Here is a 22,480-nt window from a genome sequence, read left to right as displayed (position 1 = left end):
GTCCAGGGACGTATTTCCTGAGTTTATAAACATAATATACATTTTGTGATCGATGTAATCATAGTAGTATTGACTAGATACACTCCTGTACTTGGTATCATTACAGTGGATGTCAGGTATAAATCCACCCATGGCGTTTGTTTACATTGTGACACTGGTGAGCTACGGTGTGTAGTAAAGCATGTTGACCTATTCCTCGTCCTGCAGGGATGATACTTGTAAGAAACATACTTTATTTGTCGCCATGGAGACGAAGATTAGTGATTTAGAAGTAGCTACAACACTGCAGAGTGCGGATGGATTTTAGCCACTAGCTAACTAGACATGTCTTAAACCACCTCTTCCTGAGGGCGTTTCAGTGTTATATCTTCACCTTTACCGTTAGTTTTTAAGCCAAAATGCGTCCGTTCTCCCTTTTCTGTCCACGCACTGTCAGCTTGTAAGTACTCCGGGGTTGTGCGTTGCCGAACATGCTCGTCTGCTCGTAAAACCAGCAATGACACAACGACACGCCGTCATGTCCGTTAAAAAAAAAGGGGGGGGGGGGGGGGGGCGGTATATTTTAGAGGCGGTATAGTACCGGATATGATTCATTAGTATCGCGGTACTATAGTAGTACCGGTATACCGTACAACTCAATTACAGACTTCTTTGGCGTACCACTAGACATAGCCTGCGTACCACAGTTTGAGAATCACTAGTTTAGATCATTTAACTAATTGGAGACTGGATAAAGCTGACAATGTGGCTTCTTATATTGTATATTTAAAAAAAAGCCTTCGCTAAACATTTAATCTATACTGTGTATCAATGTAAATGGTGTGGTTTAATTGTTTTATTTTACTTAAAATGTTTTTTTTGATTGATTGAAACTTTTATTAGTAGATTGCACAGTACAGTACATATTCCGTACAATTGACCACCAAATGGTAACACCCGAATAAGTTTTTCAACTTGTTTAGGTTGGGGTCCACATTAATCAATTCATGTTTCATTAAGGAATGTCACGTGGTTACATTTTCACAATTTAACATTTAAATACAATATAAAACAATTTGTTTGGATCACATAAAACATATACAGCAGAAAAAAAAACACTCTTGTTTATTTACAACAATTTAATATGTTTAAAATGAGTAGGAAGATGCTTAGCTCATTTGTTCCTACCCCTGTCCATGATAACAGTTCATTATACTTTGCAAACACCGTGTGCTTATATTCTTTCATAGACGGAGCTACATTTATACAATGTTTACGTTCTATACTTAATCCATCCCATAATTGAATTCCATTAGGGATGCAAATATAGGAAACTTATAGCAGTTATTGTGACCAAAATGATAATGGTCATTATGATAAATTACCATTGTTATCACTGTGTAGTTGAATGTGCTCAAAATGTAAATTATCATTATTATCACTGTGTAGTTGAATGTGCTCAAAATGTATATATACACACAATGACATCTTTAAACCATGTTTTATTTAGAAAACTAAATTAAATAAATATACACACAATGCACTTTTTGGGCAGAAGAAAACATTTAATATTGTTCTTGCTATATTATTTTAATTTGGGTGTTAAAATATGTGAGTATCCATTGTTATCTTTAATGGCGGTTTTAAAGTGTTTTTTAATGATAAAGGTTAAACGAGTGTTGTACATACGACATATGTGATGTTGTGCGAGTTCACTTCCTGTTGTTGACAACCACGTGTCACATTTCTCCAAGTATAGATCAATCACTCTACTCTAAGCGAGCACAGCCTGTAGGTGCAATATCTTAGTTGCTCAGACAGCAATGTCTTTATACAAGTTTAGATTGTGGTATGTCATTTCTTAATGCGTAAAGACGTTATCGTCTCTTTTTGGCATGTTAGCACTAGCTTGATTCTGCAGTAAATGAGCAGTGTCACTGGTCTGTGATCTTGTGAAAGTGTGGTTATCAATCATGGTTTTACACTAATTGTGTGAATGCTCCAAAGCATTCACACATGGTTTTCTACACCAAAAGTCATCTATTTATTAAAGTTCTTCTCCAGATTTTGGCGCGCTCTACCTTCCACATTTTTCATCCGATTCAAACTGTTCCAACTTCAAACTGTTCAGCCTATTCTGGAATTACGGGCTTTCCCTTTACAAATTCCAACAATACCCAGATTTCCCAAAATTCCAGGTTTTCCGGGACATTTTTCCCATTCAAAATGAATTGGCCATTTTTGAAACTTCTACCATTTCCACATTTTTCAACTGATTCAAACCATTCCACCTTCAACACATTTCACCATCCTGGAAATTTAAACAACTTTTTTTCCAAGTTAAAAAAAATTCCAGGATTTTTAAGAATTCCTGGTTTTCCAAAGCCCTATTTTTACCCATTTTTCGGTCGACTACTCCTTCCACATTTTTCAACGCATTTTAACCGTTCCACCGTCAAAACATTCCTCTTTGAACTGGAAAAATTCCCGGTTTTCCCGAAATTCCTGGAATTCCATAATACCATTTCTCAATTCAACATGTTACTATTTCAACATTTCTTGATCGATTTGAAAAATTCCAACACCAACCATTTCAACTCATTCAAAACATTCAAGATTTTTACCATTTTCAAAAAAATTCCCGCTTTTCTCGAAATTCCCAAATTTGGAGGAAATTCCCATTGAAATCAATGGGACATTCTTCAAAGTTCCATTATTCCCATATTTTGCAACTGATTCAAACTGTTCCAACTTCAAAATATTCCGCCTGTTTGGGAATTGTGTGCTCTACTTCAACAATTTTGAAAAAATTCCAGGATTTCAGTTCAACTTCAGCATTGGAGCATTCACACGCAATTCCTTCAGGAATTTCCTCATATAGTTTTCACTTTTCTAAACCACTAGGTTGACAGGTGTAGACGTTTTAAAGTTCATGGGTGTGTTTGTTCCTTAATGTCTCAAGTATTTTACTCTTACTTGGATTATCTTTTCTGTTTTTTAATTTGTTGATTTTTAAACTGAAAGTTACTGAAAAAAATGCCCTACCCTTCTTTTCTGGAGCGATATGGGTGGTGTCTATTGATCTCTTGGTCCCCTGACCTTCCCAGTGTTGCTGCAACAAAACACGCTTTCTTTCCCTTCTGCCTCGGTTTGAAGAAATTCTGCAGAAAAAACACACACACTGCCTAATCTGATATTCATTCCATTCTTATACAGCCCTTCTTGCCAAGGTTGACTAAGGCCACATTATTTAGGCATTAAGGTAGTGTGATAAGGGAATTAGGCTGGTCATTAATCGTTTACACGTCAAATGCAGCAGAGCAGCTCGGGGAGGTGATTTAGTGAGGCAAAGCCATATAGCCCTTGTTAATCCACCTCTCACACATTTTAATTGGAAGACCCTTCCTGGATTGGAAATTTATGAATGGCTTTAAGGCCATTTCTTCCTTAAAGCCATCATTTATTTCATATTGTTAAAAGGAGCTTTAACACTTCATCCACATGGAGACACATTTTTCTCATCTTTAATTGAGCTATTGTATTTTGTAAGCAGTTTGATTATGACTGTTATGTTGGGAGCCCTACATTTATGAATGCGTTTATGTAATGCGTAGGAGCTTGACTATTTCTTTTTTTTATTTGGCATTGGGGTCCCTTGTTTGGATCTCCATGACAACCCAAACTTGAATAAATCAGCAGTGTTGACTTAACCCTCGCCGTAGCCTTAAGCTGCAGTCGCTGCAGTGTTCACATTGAGCCCAATGATCATTCAAATCTACCAAAGGTCAGAGTATTAATCCTCTGAATAAACCTTATTTTTAACAGGACTATGGATAGGACACACAAGCCAGACAATCAAGGCAGGGCAACAGGATCATGACAGACACTTAATCGTCCATTAATATGCGCTGCAGTGGGAAGAACGGCCTCTGAAGCGCCACATAAACATAATATGCAGGAGGTTTCCTGTCTCTTGTCTTTGTTCCAGCTCTGTACTTCCATTCTTATTTTTCACCCGCTTCTGATGTGAGAGGATTTGGCAGTAAGATGCGCAGGGACGGGGAGGGGGGAAAAATCCTGGAAAAGTGGATCAAAAAAAGTAAATGGAAAATAATGTCATATTACAGAAAACATGAGAGGCTAATTTGTGCCGACTTTTTGCTAATTTTGTTCTCGCCACAGAAAGAGGAGCCGTCACCTGCTCGCCGCCGCAGCGCTGACAGTGCCAGTGATCCATGAAATAAGCTGCCGCTGGCTTTGTTCAGATAAGAATGAACAAATCTGCACAATGTACTGCTCTCGGAATCTCATTTTCATACTTGCATGCAGGCTAAAGGAAATAAGCTGTTTGCAGGCTTGATTAATCAGACATTTGAGGGGTTTTTTGTCTCTTTGATCTATTCTGTCTCCTAGGTAACTTAGTTGACGTTAATGTTGAGCCCCAGCTAACACAATCAGTCGACTAAATTCATTAAAAAAGGAAGCACTTTATTGCTGTAGGTACAGTAAAGGTTTTAATTAACAAACACAGGAATAATGGGGATAGAAGTGTTTAAATTTTGGAATGTTTGTTGAGCGTTCTAATGCCCCAACAGGAGAGCAGGTGAATGTGGGTAATCCGTCTGTAGGAAAAAAGAAACGGTGCCTCTATGTGAACCCATTTAGCGTCATGCTGTTTCATTTGATTATTTCTCAACAATGAGGCCTCTTTGCCACCGAGCTGCCGTTGGATTTGTCAATAATTTAATAAACGTGTGGTTTATAATCGCACCGTGCATCGCAGCCACTCAAAAGCACCGACACCAGTCCAACAAAGAGCAAGGAATAGCCCCGGTGTGCTATCATCTGCTTGCAAATCTACCACAAATGCAGACTTAGCTGCCCGCTGTAAGGCTCTGCAAGAGTAGAAAACATGATTTGGAGAATTTTAAAAGCTCTAAAATGGTAAAGGACTGTCATTGTATGTACGCTTCAGGTTATACAGGCGTTTTCACAAATCTTTTAGTGGCTGTAAAGATGAATGCCTTAAGGGCCCTGCCAGAGCTCGGCACTTGCAGCCAGCTGGAGCCCTTATCTTAAATCCAAGCAAAGTACCATTAATCTTTTTGAAAGACCTTTATGGCTTTTAATGTATCCCAAATTAGAACATTTTACACCCTTGGTTCCTGAAATATAGTGATAAAAAGCCTTTAGAGTTTAATTTTTTCTGCCTGTTCGCTCTGACCTGCTTAATCCCAGCATGCATTAGGAGATATTTTAGTTTCAGTCTTTCTAATAAAGTTTATCCCACTTAATTATAATTGAAACATTTTTTTCCAAGCAGGTCTTTTTTTTTCAAGTGGCACACTGTTGGCACATTTCTTCATTACCTCAAGACTTCCTTCCTCTTTAATTGTGCTGTGCATATTATAGAGAATTACCAGAACGTTTGGTGAAATTGTTCCAAGTTGTTTATCGAAGTTTTCCTCCGCTTGAATAATAAACCTACCTCATGAGTGACAGCCGAGGCAGGCTTTTCCCTTTGTTTCCTGTGCTCCTGTGTGACTGGGGTTATTGGGATTATTCTGCTTCACAATACAGTCATGTCCTCCCTGGGATTTAAATGTTTTCCTCTTGCTGTCACGGTCATTCTCTTCACTACTGATTTCAGGGACAGCCTCCAGTTTTGCAAACAGAAAAGTTGCTTGTGCACTTGAATGATTACGAAATGCTTTTTTTTTCAATGCAATTTTTACTGTTCTCAAAACAAGTGCAAATTAGTTAATGAACTATGTCTGTGTCATTAACTAATTGTCTTGTTAGAGCACTTACTATAGCACAGCTTCTCAAGGCCAAATACCGGTACTTGGCTTTCACAATGATAAATGCTACATTTTAAAAAAAATCCGAGATCAGCATTACCATTTTTTTCTTAGTCTCGTTAGCCACATCTTGCAAGCGTTTTTTCCATTATCATTAGGATCGTAAAAAAAAAATGCATGTGTGTTCTTGTCGCTCATAATGATTGTGAACGATAGGCACAATTCCAAAAAATAGTGCAGTTCCCCCTTAAGCTAGCTCATGATGTAGCAATTTGGATAATGTCATGTTTAGTGACCTCAAAAGTACACAAATTAAATGTCTTGCTCATCAAACTCTCCACTAGTACTTGCTTGTATTTTAATATTTAAACACATAAAATCAATGAAGTTGTTATGACCTGTCTTGTTTTTCCTTTGTTTGTGGTTTTCCTGTGTTTGAGGTTTATTTCTGTTTCAGTGCTCCGTTTCTCGTGTACTTCGATGGTTGTTCGGGCCGCTGATTAAACCCACTGGTTTATATTTGTTGATTTGGACATGCACTAGTAGCCAATCGCAACCATGCCCTTGTTAGACTCATCTTGCCGTCCAGTAGGTGAGGGTTCAATGTTGGCTTTACGCAACTGTTTGCATTATTTTTACTAGCTATATTCTGCGGATTACTTTACTTCTTTCCTTCTTCTATGCTAAGTTTGACTGTTGACATTGATTCAACTTTTGAAATTTGTTCATTTCAAAACCAATAACGTTGATCCAACGTTAGACATCAAAGTTGTCTCACAAAGTGTGTCACACCAGAATTTGTCTCATTGCATCATAAAATCAGTAATACATTATTATATTTGATAGACAGTGGTACCTCTGTTTCTGTTATTGAAGCATTCCAAAAAGTCGGAAGAAGACCAAATTTTACAAAAATCAAATAAATGTTCCCCATAACAAAAAATGTTTATCCAATTACTCTATTCCAGACAGCAAAATATATCAACACAACATATTCTATAAAACAATAATTGTAGTTTGATGGCAGAAAACAATACGAAATGCATATAAATGACGAATGAAATGGATGCATAAACATTTAATATAATCTCTACCTTTTATAAAAGACGATAGCAGTAAGCGGCATTACGGCCGCGAATTGTTGTGGTTGGTGTGATCACAAGATGCAGAGAGGCCAGTGGACGTGCAAGCAAAAGGTCCTTTTATTAGGTATCCAAAATTGAGGAAGCACCACAAGGCTACAGCAGTAGATCACGGGCGAGTAAAAACATGGCAAGGCAAACACGTTAAAGCTAAGCAAAAAACACAAACATTAGACAACAAACTAGCGTCGCAAGGAAGGATAAACTTTCCTGGGGCCAGGGAACTCACCCGTCTTTGACCACTAATCAAGAGCAGGTGTGGGGAACAATGCTCATAAGCAATGATAAAAGACACTGCAAGACAAAACCAAAAGAGGGAAGAGGAACAAAATAAGCGCGCTAGAACCGAAGAAACATTAAACACAGGAAAATACAAGATCAAAACAGTCAAGATGGATCAGGAGGACAACGTTCTTTCTTGAATTGAATAGTGTTTCTCACCTTATTTGACAAAGTTCTGGCAATTGCAACATTTTAGGAACTAGGTAGGTTTATTTTGCTGTATACTAAAAAAAGAAAAGCACAGAGACTGAGTCACCAACGCATTGGATTTTTTGTTTGGGCATTAGATTCTGCGTAATGATAAATGGGAAGACTGACTACTTGTTTATGCGAAATAATTTGCAGTATGATAACCAAGATGGTATACAGAAATGTGGCAAAATTCTGGCATAAATTGTCTTTGAAATTAGGCCGTACGAAAATCAAAGTACCACTATATTATTTTGTATCGTAAACAGACATGCATTACCTGTACTGCAGTAAAGTTCAGAATCTGGCACAGGAAAATCCAAATCCAGAACCGCTAGTTTGTTTGGTTGTGTACTCACAAAACAGGTCTTGAAAGTAGCGTATGTCACTTTTTATGCCAATATTGTGACCAACATGAATGCTTTCGCTTATTTGTTGTGCAAGACAGCAGTCATTTGCAGGTGCGCCCTTTTTTATGGCTACAACTTCATGGATGATTCCACTTAAATGACTGTCATTGGAAGGCAGAGGCTTCCCATCATTGTATCTCAGCAACTGTCGTTTTGCAACACAAAATCCATTCTTGTTGGAGCATGTCTCTACTTTGACGAATAAATACTTAAATACTAATTAATAATAATTAATAAATACCATCCTCTCAGACTAGTCCTATCTAGTCTATGAGCATGAACTGATAAAGCCTGCTCAGATAAGGGACAAAACATCTTCTGAGACAATCGGAACAGTCCAGTTGATTATGTTTTGCATTTGGGTTTTATGACTATTTCGAAAACAAACCAAACCGTACCACATGCAGTTTAAACGTAGTTCAATCAATCAATCAAAGTTGACTTATATAGCCCTTAATCACAAATGTCTCAAAGGGCTGCACAAGCCACAACGACGTCCTCGGCTCAGATCACACATCAGGGCAAGAAAAACTCAACCCAATGGGAACAACGTGAAATCCTGGAAGGGACCGCAGTTTTGGGTGACCAGTGCAATAGATGCCGAGTGGACATGGTTAATAATGTGACAGTCCAGTCCACAGTAGGGTCCGCAGGGGATCCTCTTGAAAGGAGACAAGTCAGCAGCGCAGAAACGTCACCAACTGATGCACAGAGGAGTGGTCCAAACCAAGTCCCAACTTGAAACAGCTTGCTCCTCCTCCATGGAGGCTGATGCATGGTCACCTGATAACCTCTCCACATAGGAGAGGGGGACAGAGCATAAAACAGAGACAACAGATCAACTGGTCTAAAAGGGGGGCCTATTTAAAGGCTAGAGTATACAAATGAGTTTTAGGATGGGACTTAAATGCTTCTACTGAGGTAGCGTCTCTAACTGTTGCCGGTAGGGCATTCCAGAGAATGCAGTGTGGAAACTATATCGATGCTGTGTGGAGGAGGCAGCAGAGACTGTGACAAGCATCAGTCAGACAGATTTGATTTATTCCTCGTCATTCTCCAATGGGCCTCTCCTCTCTCTCTAAATAGCTGGCTGTGAAAATCGCTGAAGCCACTGGTTGCCGTGATTATGTGCAGTGCAAACAGGAAGAGGATGCTTTGAGGGCAGCGAAGAAAAGGAAGAAACAAATAGCTTGGGGGTAAGACGTCCCTGTACTTGTGTTTTGAGTCTGCCATCCCATCTGACATTGTGTCAGGTACAGTTAGGATGCTGAAGTCTCCAGACTTTGAGTCATTAGTCATTCTCAGATGGGAGCTGGCAGTTTGAATGAATGTGCCAAGGGTTCAGTAATGCACTGATTTTATTTTTTTCCTGTTTCAGGTTTGAGGCAAAAAAGCGTTGGGAAACCAAAAGCAACATGGGCTACATGTGACCAACATGGATGGGAAAAAGATGTTGTATTTTCACTTAAAGGACCCATTGCGTCTAAATGACTTACATTTCACCAACGAGTTCACTTATGTATTTTTTGCTCCTGAAAATTAATCTGGCATTCATTTAGTGTGCTCAAAAAACCACCAGGTAGCATCTGTAAGCAGATAATACGCACCATGCTTTCTTTTTCAGACTTATCAGGTCAGTAGTGCATTCTTCGAGCATTCCTCACTCAAGCTTCAAGTAATGGATAAGGCAAACATTAACCCAGACCCACTATATGAGCAAAAATAAATAAAAATTCCGGAAGGACTTCCCTGCTCTTCTATTTCCTCTTACATAGACACCATAGCCTGTGTTTTCTCATGGTCTTTCAGCATTTTCTCAAGCATCTTGACAAATACATCAGTAAAAGAAGTCACAAAATAAAATACTAGCAGCTTACCTTGCATTCTCTCTCATTTTTAAACTCCGGGTCTGCTTTACTTTCTCTTTCTCCCCTAAAGACTAATTCGGATTTTTGGGATCGCATTTATCTTGAGTCTTTTAATTTTTCATTTTCAAATCATTAAAATGATCGCTGAAAATTACGCTCCTCTTGCTTGGTCAGTCTTATTTTACGTGGGTCTATTTGACTCGAGAGGTCCATATTTTTCAAATTTTCCCATCATTTGGAAATATATGCAGTGAACCCTTTTTAGTTGTATTGCTACAACCTGCAACAATGCATCTGGCAGACATATTTGATCATTCCTTCAAATTCTGCACAGAAATAACGGGATTTGGGATTGAAGTGCTACCAAAACACATACAGTGGAACTTCGTTTTATGAACTTAATTGGCTCCTAAACATGGTTCTTATACCGTAAAGTTTGTATTGTGAAGCAGAGTTCCCCATACGGATCAATGTAAACATGAATAGTTGGTTCTAACCTCGACAAAAGTCCCTATTTTATAAAATAAAATACACACTTTGAAGACACTATAATGTATGTATGCATGTATATGTGTATATATATATATATATATATATATATATATATATGTAACTGCTGTGTACCCGTCCCGCCAAGAACCCACACACAGGCTGAATTGGATGATGTGGTTCTTTACTGGTAGCTGCAATGAGTGATCAGAACGCACATACACACAATATGTGGTTAGCACCTCTGCTGCTTTCGATGTCATTAGCAGAGAACAGGAAGTCTACCCAAGTACATAACATTTTCATATTTTCACAATTACATGAAATGCAATTACAGATGTAACTTAATACAATGGTTTTTAACTGTATACTTTTTCTTCGTGTGTGATCGTATAGTGGTTTTAACTTGCTTTTATCTTTAATGGTATTACAATTAATTCAATACAATATATTTTTAACTTGGTTTTTAACCAACATCATCCTTTTTTATATATTTATGAAACAGAAAATAGAAAAATACAAAATACAATACAAGACATGACACAAATAATTAAATTGACTTTTAGCACCCTCTAATGGTGACTAGCGAATATGACAGACCACGTTGTTCCAATGTTAAAATGGCGAACAATACAAATTTAAATATGAACGTCTTGACACGTAAAACGCACATAGTGCAACAATTATTACCTGCAATGAGTGATCAGAACGCACATACACACAATATGTGGTTAGCACCTCTGCTGCTTTCCATGTCTACAGGGGGAAAATAATATCGACTTCAGTGCAAAATAGTAGGACATCTGACGTGAGCAACAACCAATTCAAAACGAAAATTCCACAACATAGCATTCCAACTGCCATTAAATAACCGTGTATCTTACAATAACTCTCACGTTAGCTTTAGTGTAATTTATAATATTTTGCAGAGCAATATCAAAACTTGTCTTACCATTAGCAGAGAAAAGGAAGTCTACTAATAGCTTCCGGTTTGCGGTCATATCTACAGACTTTCCAGGTACCAGCAGATGGCGCAATTGGACTTCTCATTGCATAACAAAACAATATACATATTTTAGCAGGAATTTCACTCAAATAATCAAAGTATTTCTTATACCCGTTACATACACCCCCCTGAAATTCTGCTAAATTTAGGAGTGCAACACTTGAGACAAAAAAAATAAATAAGTGCATTACTAGGAACAAGACTGGTGTGCATGTCAGTTCTAAAACTCTCTCAAAAAGGAGTGTGGAAGGAAAGAAGGTGATCAATCTCCTAACTAAACACAGAGATGCCTATTACACCTCTGAAATGCAAAATGTTATTCCTATAGCTTTAAGTACTACTTAGACACTTCTTTGGTCAAATACTTTCATAACTCAAACTGAAATTGCATCTCTAAAGAACTTAAACAAGATACTAACTGATACTGTGGACACAGAATCTTCATCTACTGCTTGCTTATTCATCTGACATATCAGGCGTTGTGGAGGGTTCATGGAACTACGGTCCCTGAGACCATAACGGCCAGGTTGTGTGCAAATTGCTGGAGCTAAAGGGCCTGGAACGTCACTGTTCAGAAAGTCAGTGTCAAGAATGGCTGTCTCAGGAGCATCAGTGTCCGGGGGGTCAATGTCTTGTTGAAGGTCTTTGTCAGGAGGAGCAACGTCTGTGGGGATATTGTCAGGAGGGGACATGTCAGTAGAGTCAGTGTCCAAAGGGGTCACATCTGGATGGATAGTTACGGGAGGGGCAACTTCTGTGTCAGTGACTATATCTTCAGAGCACTGTGGTGAGCCTTCCGCACCATTAACAGCAGCATAGTCAACATCTTCAGGGACTCGCTGACTGTCCTGACTGGACGCAGTTACTGAGAGAGAGTCAGACTGAGCAGCATCAGACCTCCGGTCAAACGAGTCATCCTCCTCTTCAGAATGGACTTCCTCTTCTGAATGGAATTCCTCTTCACCCGTCCGCATCAGCCAGTAGACTGTACGTACATCACTGTCTTCCACCAGATCAGGCACGTCAGGACATACATCACTTCCATGCGCGGCAGCGTCACATTCAGAGTGCCCAGAGACATTGTCCAGATCTCTGTCACATGGCAGGAAGCTAACAGAGAGTAGAAGATTCCGGTGAACGACTCTCTCCCTGCCTGTCAGGCAATCCTTGACTCTGTAGACATTGAGTTCAGGTCTGACTGAGATGACTTCATAAGGGGTCGACTCCCATTTGTCTGCAACTTTGCGTTTTCCTGGCACACCTATGTTGGCAATCAGCACTCTGTCTCCAACGACGAGGGGTGAGCCCTTGACTTTGCGGTTGTACAGCTTGGCATGGCGAGTCTGTTCCCTGAGACTGTTCCTCTGCACAATCTGAGCAGCTTCATGCAGATCCTTTTTCAGTTGGGACACAAAGTCCGAGTGACTGACAACAGCGTCATTGGTGAGAGCATGTTGAAACATGACGTCGACAGGGAGACGAGGGATTCTTCCAAACATTAAGTTGAAGGGTGCAAACCCTGTTGTCTCATGCTCTGCGCAGTTGTAGCAGAAGGTAAGTTGCTGCAGCATTTGTGGCCACTTTGCTTTAGACTGAAGGGGAAGAGACCTGATCATATCTCCCAGGGTCCTGTTAAAACGCTCTGTGACACCATTTCCCATGGGGTGATACGGAGTCGTATGGGACTTCTGTACCCCAGCCATCTCTAGAAGCTCCTTAATCAACTTGCTCTCAAAATTGGCTCCCTGGTCCAAATGGATGCGCCGAGGAAAGCCATAAATTAGAAAGAAGTCATTCCAGAGACGACGAGCGACTTGCCTGGCAGTCTGATTCTTGCATGGGAAGGCGTGTGCCATCTTGGAGAAGTGATCGGTCACAACTAGAACATCCACAGACTTGTTCCCTTGCTCAGCAGTCCAAAAGTCTATGCAGACCAACTCCATAGGCTCAGAGGTGACAATGTTTTTGAGAGGCGCACGGCTGTGTGGCTCGGGTGTCTTCCCTACTATGCAGCGCTGACAAGACTGAACACAGTTCACAACATCCCGTTCCATGCCACTCCAGAAGAATCGTTGCCTCACCAGAGACAAGGTACGATGCTGGCCTTGGTGACCTGCTGAGTCATGGAGACCTTGGAGGACTTTCTGCTTTAAAGAGTCTGGTACTATGTACTGGAGGATCTTCTTGTTCATCTGAGGATCTTTTCGTATCTTGTACAGCATGCCATTCTGTATGGTCAGTCTACTCCAATGCTTTAGAAGTTTGATCACGCTATGCGACTCAACAGCTCGCTCACGCCTGGTAGGTCTCTTGTGTCTCTGTACAAAGTACATGGCCCTGCCTACTGTCTTGTCTTGCTCCTGTTGACCAACAAGCTGACTCTGAGGGAGTGCAGGGGACTGGTCTTCCTTCTGTAGAAGACTGAAGGCAGCGTCTGCCCCAATCATGTGACTTACACCTCCAGTGGACTGAGCACTGAAGATGGCAGCGACTTCCTCTGACGCAACTGAGCCTCTTGTGTTCGGTGAAATTGCCTCTTGCACAGACCCGTCTGATGTTTCACCACCTTCGTCCACAACAGCCTCACAGTTGTTGGACACTCTGAACACCTCTTGCACGGTTCTGTCATTCACACCGTTGACTTGTTCCAACAGTGAGGCATAAGGTTCGGTGACAAGGCGATGACCCACACACGACTGGACAAATGGCTCACGACTCAATGCGTCGGCTACGATGTTCTTTGGGCCAGGAATGTACTTCAAGTCGAAGTCATAAGCAGCGAGCTTTGCCACCCACCGCTGTTCACATGCGTCAAGTCTGGGTTTGGTCAGAATATATGTCAAGGGGTTATTGTCACTCCATGTGGTGAAATGTCTGCCTTTCAACCAGTGGCTGAATTTGTCGCATACTGCCCATTTCAAGGCAAGAAATTCAAGTCGGTGCGCAGGGTAGTTTAGCTGGGAGCGAGAGAGCGTTCTACTCGCAAAGGCGACAGGTCTAGCTACCTTTCCACCAGGCGGAAGTTGTGACAGGACAGCTCCAATCCCATCAAAGGATGCGTCGACAGCCAGAATGAACGGGGCATTGAAATCTGGGTGGGCTAGAGCAGTGTTTTTCAACCACTGTGCCGCGGCACACTAGTGTGCCGTGAGATACAGTTTGGTGTGCCGTGGGAGATTATGTCATTTCACCTATTTGGGTTAAAAATATTTTTTGCAAACCAGTAATTATAATCTGCAAATTATGTGTTGTTGTTGAGTGTCGGTGTTGTCTAGAGCTCGGCAGAGTAACCGTGTAATACTCTTCCATATCAGCCGGTAGCTAATTGCTTTGTAGATGTCGGAAACAGCGGGAGGCAGCGTGCAGGTAAAAAGTTATCTAATGCTTAAACCAAAAATAAACAAAAGGTGAGTGCCCCTAAGAAAAGGCAGTGAAACTTAGGGAACGTTATGCAGAACGAAACTGGCTACAAAGTAAACAAAAACAGAATGCTGGACGACAGCAAAGACTTACTGTGGAGCAAAGACGGCGTCCACAATGTACATCCGAACATGACATGACAATCAACAATGTCCACACAAAGAAGGATAAAAACAACTGAAATATTCTTGATTGCTAAAACAAAGTAGATGCGGGAAATATCGCTCAAAGGAAGACATGAAACTGCTGCAGGAAAATACCAAAAAAAGAGAAAAAGCCACCAAAATAGGAGCGCAAGACAAGAACTAAAACACTACACACAGGAAAACAGCAAAAAAGTCAAAATAAGTCACGGTGTGATGTGACAGGTGGTGACAGTACACCTACTTTGAGACAAGAGCTATAGTGATGCATGCTTGGTTATGCTTTAAAGTCATATCCAACAATTGCGACAACGACTTTTTACTGTCAACTGACTTTCGTTTTTTTATGATTTCTGCTGGTGGTGTGCCTCCGCATTTTTTCAACGCAAAAAAATGTGCCTTGGCTCAAAAAAGGTTGAAAAACACTGGGCTAGAGTGACACTTGTCATGAGGTCGTGTTTCAGTGTCTCAAAAGCGGTCTGGCATGCGTCGGACCAATCAGCAGGAGTCAGCTTCACAGGACCTCCTTTCTTCACAGGTTTGCGACCTTTCTTGTGCTTGCACTGAGCACTAGGTTCAGCTGTGAGCCTGAACAGCGGTTTAGCCTTCGCAGAAGATGCCTCGATGAAACTTTGATAGTACATCACCATGCCTAAAAACGATCTGATTTTACTAGGACAAGGTGTTTTACCATCAGATTCCATGATGTCTGCGACCTGTAGGTCATTTATGGCTCTGACCTTCTCAGGGTCTGTTCGGCCTCCATCTTTACTGATGACGTGCCCGAGAAATTTCACATTCCTCCTGAGGAAGAAGCACTTCTTGGGTGCGAGCTTAAGGTTGTGCTCCTTGAGGCGGGCAAACACCATCTGCAGGCGTTTGAGTGCAACTTCTTCTGTAGTTGCAAATACCATCAGATCGTCGAGGTAACACAACAGGCTTGTGAAATTCTCGTCACCGAATATTGACATCATCATCCTCATGAAGGTAGCTGGACTGTTGCATAGGCCCTGAGGGAGACGGTTATATTCATGAAGTCCAAAGGGTGATGAGAATGCTGTATACTTCTTGTCATCAGGGTGCAAGGGGACATTATAGAAGCCTGAAGTCAAGTCCATCGTGGAAAATAGAGCATTTCCACCGAGTGCGGCTAGAGCATCTGCTTGATGTGGCAGTGGGTAGGCATCCTTCACAGTTCTTGCGTTGAGCCATCTGAAGTCAGTGCATACTCTGAGGTCTCCATTCCGCTTCCATACGAGAACGAGTGCAGATGCATATTCACTGCTCGACTTTTGAATAATGCCTTTTTCCTCCATCTCATTCAGAGTCGTTCTCAGTTTCTCATATTGGCTTGGTGGTATGCGCCTGTATGGAAGACGGAACGGCTTGTCATCAACAAGGTGGATGCGATGCACAAACTCTTTGGCCTCTTCGCAGTCCATCTTGTGTCTGGAGAAGATTGACTCATATTCTTCAATAATGTGAACAAGTTTGTCTTTCCACTGCAGTAACACTTCGCATGACTTCAGATCAATGTCTTGCAGGCCCAGAGTCTCCAGTGCACGCACCATGTCCTCTTCTGACCTCGGATGCACATCTTCGCTCTGCACACACTGCATGTTGCACTTGACCTCCTCTGCTTTGGGTAGGTCCTCCACTGCGATACAGGGGGACACATCTGCGATCTTGGCGTTCCTTCTCAGCACCACAGTTCTGTCTGTAGGGTTAATTACTTTAACGGGCACCCATCTATTTCCCCAAAGTGGAGTAATAACCCTTCCAACTAGGATTCGTTTGGGTCTGCCTACTGGCATCACAGCTGACTCAGGTAACTTGCCCCAGACAAGGTGCTCACTCTGTGGTTTCAGTGTTACACAACTTTTGACTTTCACTGTTCCCACCTTATCTGGAATGCATTCACCTCTCCATCTCTCTGTGTTGGACAGTAGTGACAAGAATTGGCAGTGGTCATCAGTCTGACCATTGTCGGGCGAGGAAACAAGCCTCCAGTAGCCGTCAGTGCTCTTCAGTTGAGTTAGGATATGCTTTATAGCATTGCTGCCAAGGATCATTGCTTCTGTCTGGCCAGGTACAACCATTACCGGAACGATCATCCTGCATCCATAAACGGTAACATCAAGGTTATACATGTCTTTGGGGGAAACGCGGTGTCCACCGCAGCCTACAATGACATAATCATCAGCTGTGTCCTTTGTCATGTTAGGGCATTGCTGCAACAGGGACTCAACAGCAGACTCACTTATTGTACAGGCCATTGACCCGCTGTCTAACAGTGCTTTGAAAGTGGGGCCATTCTTTACAAGTACAGGCGTGTAGAACAGGCTATCAGTCTCTGCTATTCTCTGGGATCCCTGAAAGATCAGTTTCTTGGGTGAGATTACTGTACTGCCACTATAACTGCTGTGCGACTCATAGAGGGATTCAATATCAAGCATGTCGGGCTTCTCATAACTTGTTGGAGGTTCAATTAGCTGATCTGCACGGTCCTCCCCTGTGTGCAGATCGGTCAGTTTTCCTGAGGCTGTGGAGTGGTCCTCCTCGCAGGACAGTCATGACGTGAATGGCCTGGAGCATAGCACTTAAAGCAAAGCCTCTTTTCCCGGCAATGAGAGAAAGCACTGTGACCTTCATCTTTGCAAATAATGCATGGCATGTCAGTGAACCCGTCAACTCTGTTCTCAAGACACCTGGGTGGAGCTCGCTTCCTCACTTGTGATTGGTTAGAGGTCCCACGTAGCAGAACCTTTTCTAACTTAGCCATCACCTCCGCTAGGGGGACATACTGAGGGCTCTGGGTTTGAGGTGCCTCGTGACCACTGTGGTCAAGGGCTGGACTATGGCTCACCTCAGCTGTGTGTACGGCAATGTCCATCCTCTTCACAGTGTGTACTGGGGGAGTTGCTCTGCAGCTCATCTCAGCATGTTACTCGTTCAGCACCTCCAGTACTTCACACGCTGACCATTTGTCGATTGTTTTGGATCTGAAAGTGAGGGCCAGGTCTTTGCAGGGACAGTTCCTAATAAACATGCGAGTCACCTCTGTTTCAGGGTTGTCCAGCGTCTTGCCCTGCTCTCTCAGACAGTCAATGGCGAGGTCAGCTGCACTGTTCAGTCTCAGCCAGTAGTCATAGGGGTCTTCCTGGTCTCTAGGCAAAGTCGAGTAAAAGTCAGCTAAGGGGACAAAAGAGTACCTAGTACAGCAAAAGTGTTTTCTAAGTAGACCATAAATCAGGTCGGGCTGAGCATGCATATCAATATTACTGTTCCTAATGCCTAACTTTGCTACATCCTTAGCTTTTCCCCTCAAATGCATACGAATCTCCTCAGCCTGCTCTTCAACTCTCACATTACTCCTCTTAATGAATGTTCTCATCAGATCTTCCCATTCATGTACTTTGATTGAATCCGACCTATCTCCTACAAATGATGGCGGTTCCTTAACCTTCCTATGTGTGACAACCTGAACCTGAGATACATCAGACACATAGCTAGGCTGACTCAGTGTGTTTGTTACATCCTGTGTGAAAGTTGAAACAGAAGTTACTGTGTTATTTGGCTGCATACGTGACATGAGGCTATCAGCTAACTGTTGACCTATCTCCTGAATGACAGTCCTCATCTGGTCAGCTACACATTCAGAGACGCCACTAATAGGATTTGGTGTAGACGTGACTTGAGGCAAATAAGAGCTAGTGCGCTGGTTAGCTGCATTATGTACGCTAGCATTGGAAACTGCCTCTAATGAGGGCAAACTAACACCTGGGGCAGGACTACCAACAGAAAAGGGGATGGGAGTAGGCATACCCCTGCCTCTGCCAACTTGAATGGGTGTGCCAAACTTTGGGAACAGTGGATTACTCTGAAAAGACATGTTTCCATAATGTCTGACACAATACAGTACAGTCCACCCCACTTTGTGAAATCATCAATAAGAAAATGGCAAATAGAATCAAAATGATAAAACAAATCAGCAGTCTGTGTGACACGTTACTGCTATGCCACATACAATTATCTGTGCCGCTGTGACACACTATAATGAGCTTAACTACAAAATATGCTACCCTTGCAAACTGTGAACACACAAATACTGTGAACTTATGGCTTCATGGAGCGATGTGGTAGGCAGGACGGTCACCGGTTCGACGAACTTGATAGAAGTCTCAGGTCACGGCACCAATGTAACTGCTGTGTACCCGTCCCGCCAAGAACCCACACACAGGCTGGATTGGATGATGTGGTTCTTTACTGGTAGCTGCAATGAGTGATCAGAACGCACATACACACAATATGTGGTTAGCACCTCTGCTGCTTTCGATGTCATTAGCAGAGAACAGGAAGTCTACCCAAGTACATAACATTTTCATATTTTCACAATTACATGAAATGCAATTACAGATGTAACTTAATACAATGGTTTTTAACTGTATACTTTTTCTTCGTGTGTGATCGTATAGTGGTTTTAACTTGCTTTTATCTGTAATGGTATTACAATTAATTCAATACAATATATTTTTGACTTGGTTTTTAACCAACATCATCCTTTTTTATATATTTATGAAATAGAAAATAGAAAAATACAAAATACAATACAAGACATGACACAAATAATTAATAGGACTTTTAGCACCCTCTAATGGTGACTAGCGAATATGACAGACCACGTTGTTCCCATGTTAAAATGGCGAACAATACAAATTTAAATATGAACGTCTTGACACGTAAAACGCACATAGTGCAACAATTATTACTTGCAATGAGTGATCAGAACGCGCATACACACAATATGTGGTTAGCACCTCTGCTGCTTTCGATGTCTACAGGGGGAAAATAATATCGACTTCAGTGCAAAATAGTAGGACATCTGACGTGAGCAACAACCAATTCAAAACGAAAATTCCACAACATAGCATTTCAACTGCCATTAAATAACCGTGTATCTTACAATAACTCTCACGTTAGCTTTAGTGTAATTTATAATATTTTGCAGAGCAATATCAAAACGTGTCTTACCATTAGCAGAGAACAGGAAGTCTACTAATAGCTTCCGGTTTGCGGTCATATCTACAGACTTTTCAGGTACCAGCAGATGGCGCAATTGGACCTCTCATTGCATAACAAAACAATATACATATTTTAGCAGGAATTTCACTCAAATAATCAAAGTATTTCTTATACCCGTTATATATATATATATATATATATATATATATATATATATATATATATATATATATATATATATATATATATATATATATATATATATATATATATATATATATATATATATATCAAGGTTTACTTATATAACCCTTAATCACAAATGTCTCAAAGGGCTGCACAAGCCACAACAACATGCTCCGCTCAGATCCCACATCAGGGCAAGAAAAAACTCAACCCGATGGGAGCAACGAGAACCCTTGGAAGGGACCGCAGAAGATGGGTCTATTTAAAGGCTATAGTATGCAAAAGAGTTTTAGGATGGGACTTAAAATGCTTCTACTGAGGTAGTATCTCTAACTGTTACCAGTAGGGCATTCCAGAGTACTGGAGCCCGAAGAGAAAACGCTCTAATGCCCGCAGACTTTTGTTTGGGCTCTGGGAATCACTAATAAGACGGAGTTCTATGAACGCAGATTTGTGACCGGGACCTATGGTACAATACAATCGAGCAAGATAGGATGGTGCTAGATCGTTTAGTATTTTATACGTAAGTAGTAAAACCTTAAAGTCACATCTTAAGTGCACAGGAAGCCAGTGCAGGTGAGCCAGTATAGGCGTAATATGATCAAACTTTCTTGTTCTTGTCAAAAGTCTAGCAGCTGCATTTAGTACCAACTGTAATCTTTTAATGCTAGACATAGGGAGACCCGAAAATAATACGTGACAGTAATCGAGATGTAACGAATGCATGAATAATGTTCCTAGCGTCGGTGGTGGACAAAATGGAACGGATTTTAGCGATATTACGGAGATGAAAGAAGGCCATTTTAGTAACACTCTTAATGTATGACTCAAATGAGAGAGTTGGGTTGAAGATAATACCCACATTCTTTACCGAGTCGCTTTGTGTAATTGTTTTCTTGTCAAATGTTAAGGTGGTATTATTAAATAAGTGTCAGTGTCTAGCAGGACCGATAATCAGCATTTCTGTTTTCTTAGCGTTAAGATGCAAAAAGTTGCTGGACATCCATTGTTTAATTTCATTTAGATACGCCTCCAGGTGACTACAATCCGGCGTGTTGGTCAGCTTTAGGGGCATGTAGAGTTGGGTGTTATCGGCATAACAGTGAAAGCTAACACCGTATTTGCGTATGATGTCACCTAGCGGCAGCATGTAGATGCTGAAGAGTGCAGGGCCAAGAACCGAACCCTGTGGAACTCTGCACGTTACCTTAACATATTCCGAGGTCACATTGTTATGGGAGACGCACTGCATCCTGTCAGTAAGATGGGAGTTAAACCAAGAAAAGGCTGAGTCTGACAAACCAATACATGTTTTGATACGTTCTAATTAGAGATGTCCGATAATATCAGGCGATAAAAGCTTTAAAATGTAATATTGGAAATTATCGGTATCGGTTCAGAAATTATCGGTATCGGTTTCAAAAAGTAAAATGTATGACTTTTTAAAACGCCGCTGTGTACACGAACTTAGGGAGAAGTACAAAGCGCCAATAAACCTTAATGGCACTGCCTTTGCGTGCCGGTCCAATCACATAATATCTACGGCTTTTAACACACACAAGTGAATGCCATGCATACTTGGTCAACAGCCATACAGGTCACACTGAGGGTGACCGTATAAACAACTTTAACATTGTTACAAATATGCGCCACACTGTGAACCCACACCAAACAAGAATGACAAACACATTTCGGGAGAACATCTGCACCGTAACACAACATAAACACAACAGAACAAATACCCAGAACTCCTTGCAGCACTAACTCTTCCGGGACGCTACAATATTGGGAATGGTGCCATTACCGTAGGCAGTAGGCCAGCAAGAGTCATAGTTGTGACAGCATTAATGTTGCAGCTGCTAAAGCATTGGTTACGAGCAGCTTGTTGACAATGAGACAGAACTTCAAATGTTATTAATGATCGAACATTACTTTAGTTTACAGGAGTACCATAACTTTGGAGGTGGTGACACCCTCGACAAGGACTAGGTCTATCGTATTACCGTGGGTTAATTTATTATTTGTGTAAGACAACAGTTATCATTTATAGTCTGGAGCGCCACGCACGGAGGGTCTGACGGGGTATTCATATGAATATTAAAATCCCCCATTATAATTATATTATCCGCGTGTGTCACTAGATCAGCGACAAACTCTGAAAATTTACTGATAAAGTCAGAATAGGGCCAGGGTTCAATAATCTTTTTTTTTTATCCAAACAACAAAAAGTCCCTTTGCCTTTAGTGGTTTCCAAAGTATTACCAACCATGTTGCTACAACAAAAAACAAAAAAAGGAAAATCCTCTTTAACTTGTATCTTTGTATCGGTGAATATTTGTGGCATTTTTAAAAAATAGTCTTGAGAGTTTTGAGTTGTGAACAGCGATCCTTCATCGGCTTGTGTCTCGGTCGTGCCTTCACCTCAGCTGCAATAAAAGTCCTACTTAGGCATCTAAAAAAAAAAAAAAAAGCCCGGTTTCATCACAGTTCAAAACTTGCTCCGGTTGAAGCCCCTTTCGCCGATGAAATTCTTTAAGTGCTTG

General features: G+C 41.2%; 1 protein-coding gene across 1 annotated transcript in view; it reads left to right on the top strand.

Moving 5' to 3' along the window:
• fam204a (family with sequence similarity 204 member A) overlaps positions 1 to 9,679 on the top strand; it is a 29,186-nt gene extending 19,507 nt beyond the window's left edge. The window contains exons 6-7 of the mRNA XM_062058689.1: positions 8,890 to 8,999; positions 9,182 to 9,679. Coding sequence (XP_061914673.1) covers positions 8,890 to 8,999; positions 9,182 to 9,233 — 162 coding nt within the window. The 3' untranslated portion in view covers positions 9,234 to 9,679. The remainder of the gene's footprint in view (positions 1 to 8,889; positions 9,000 to 9,181) is intronic.
• The last annotated feature ends 12,801 nt before the right edge of the window (positions 9,680 to 22,480 follow it).

The sequence above is a fragment of the Entelurus aequoreus genome, linkage group LG09, assembly GCF_033978785.1.
Source record: "Entelurus aequoreus isolate RoL-2023_Sb linkage group LG09, RoL_Eaeq_v1.1, whole genome shotgun sequence".
Taxonomy (NCBI): domain Eukaryota; kingdom Metazoa; phylum Chordata; class Actinopteri; order Syngnathiformes; family Syngnathidae; genus Entelurus; species Entelurus aequoreus.
The sequence above is the reverse complement of the archived record's forward strand: the minus strand, read 5'-3'. Positions and strand labels throughout refer to the sequence as shown.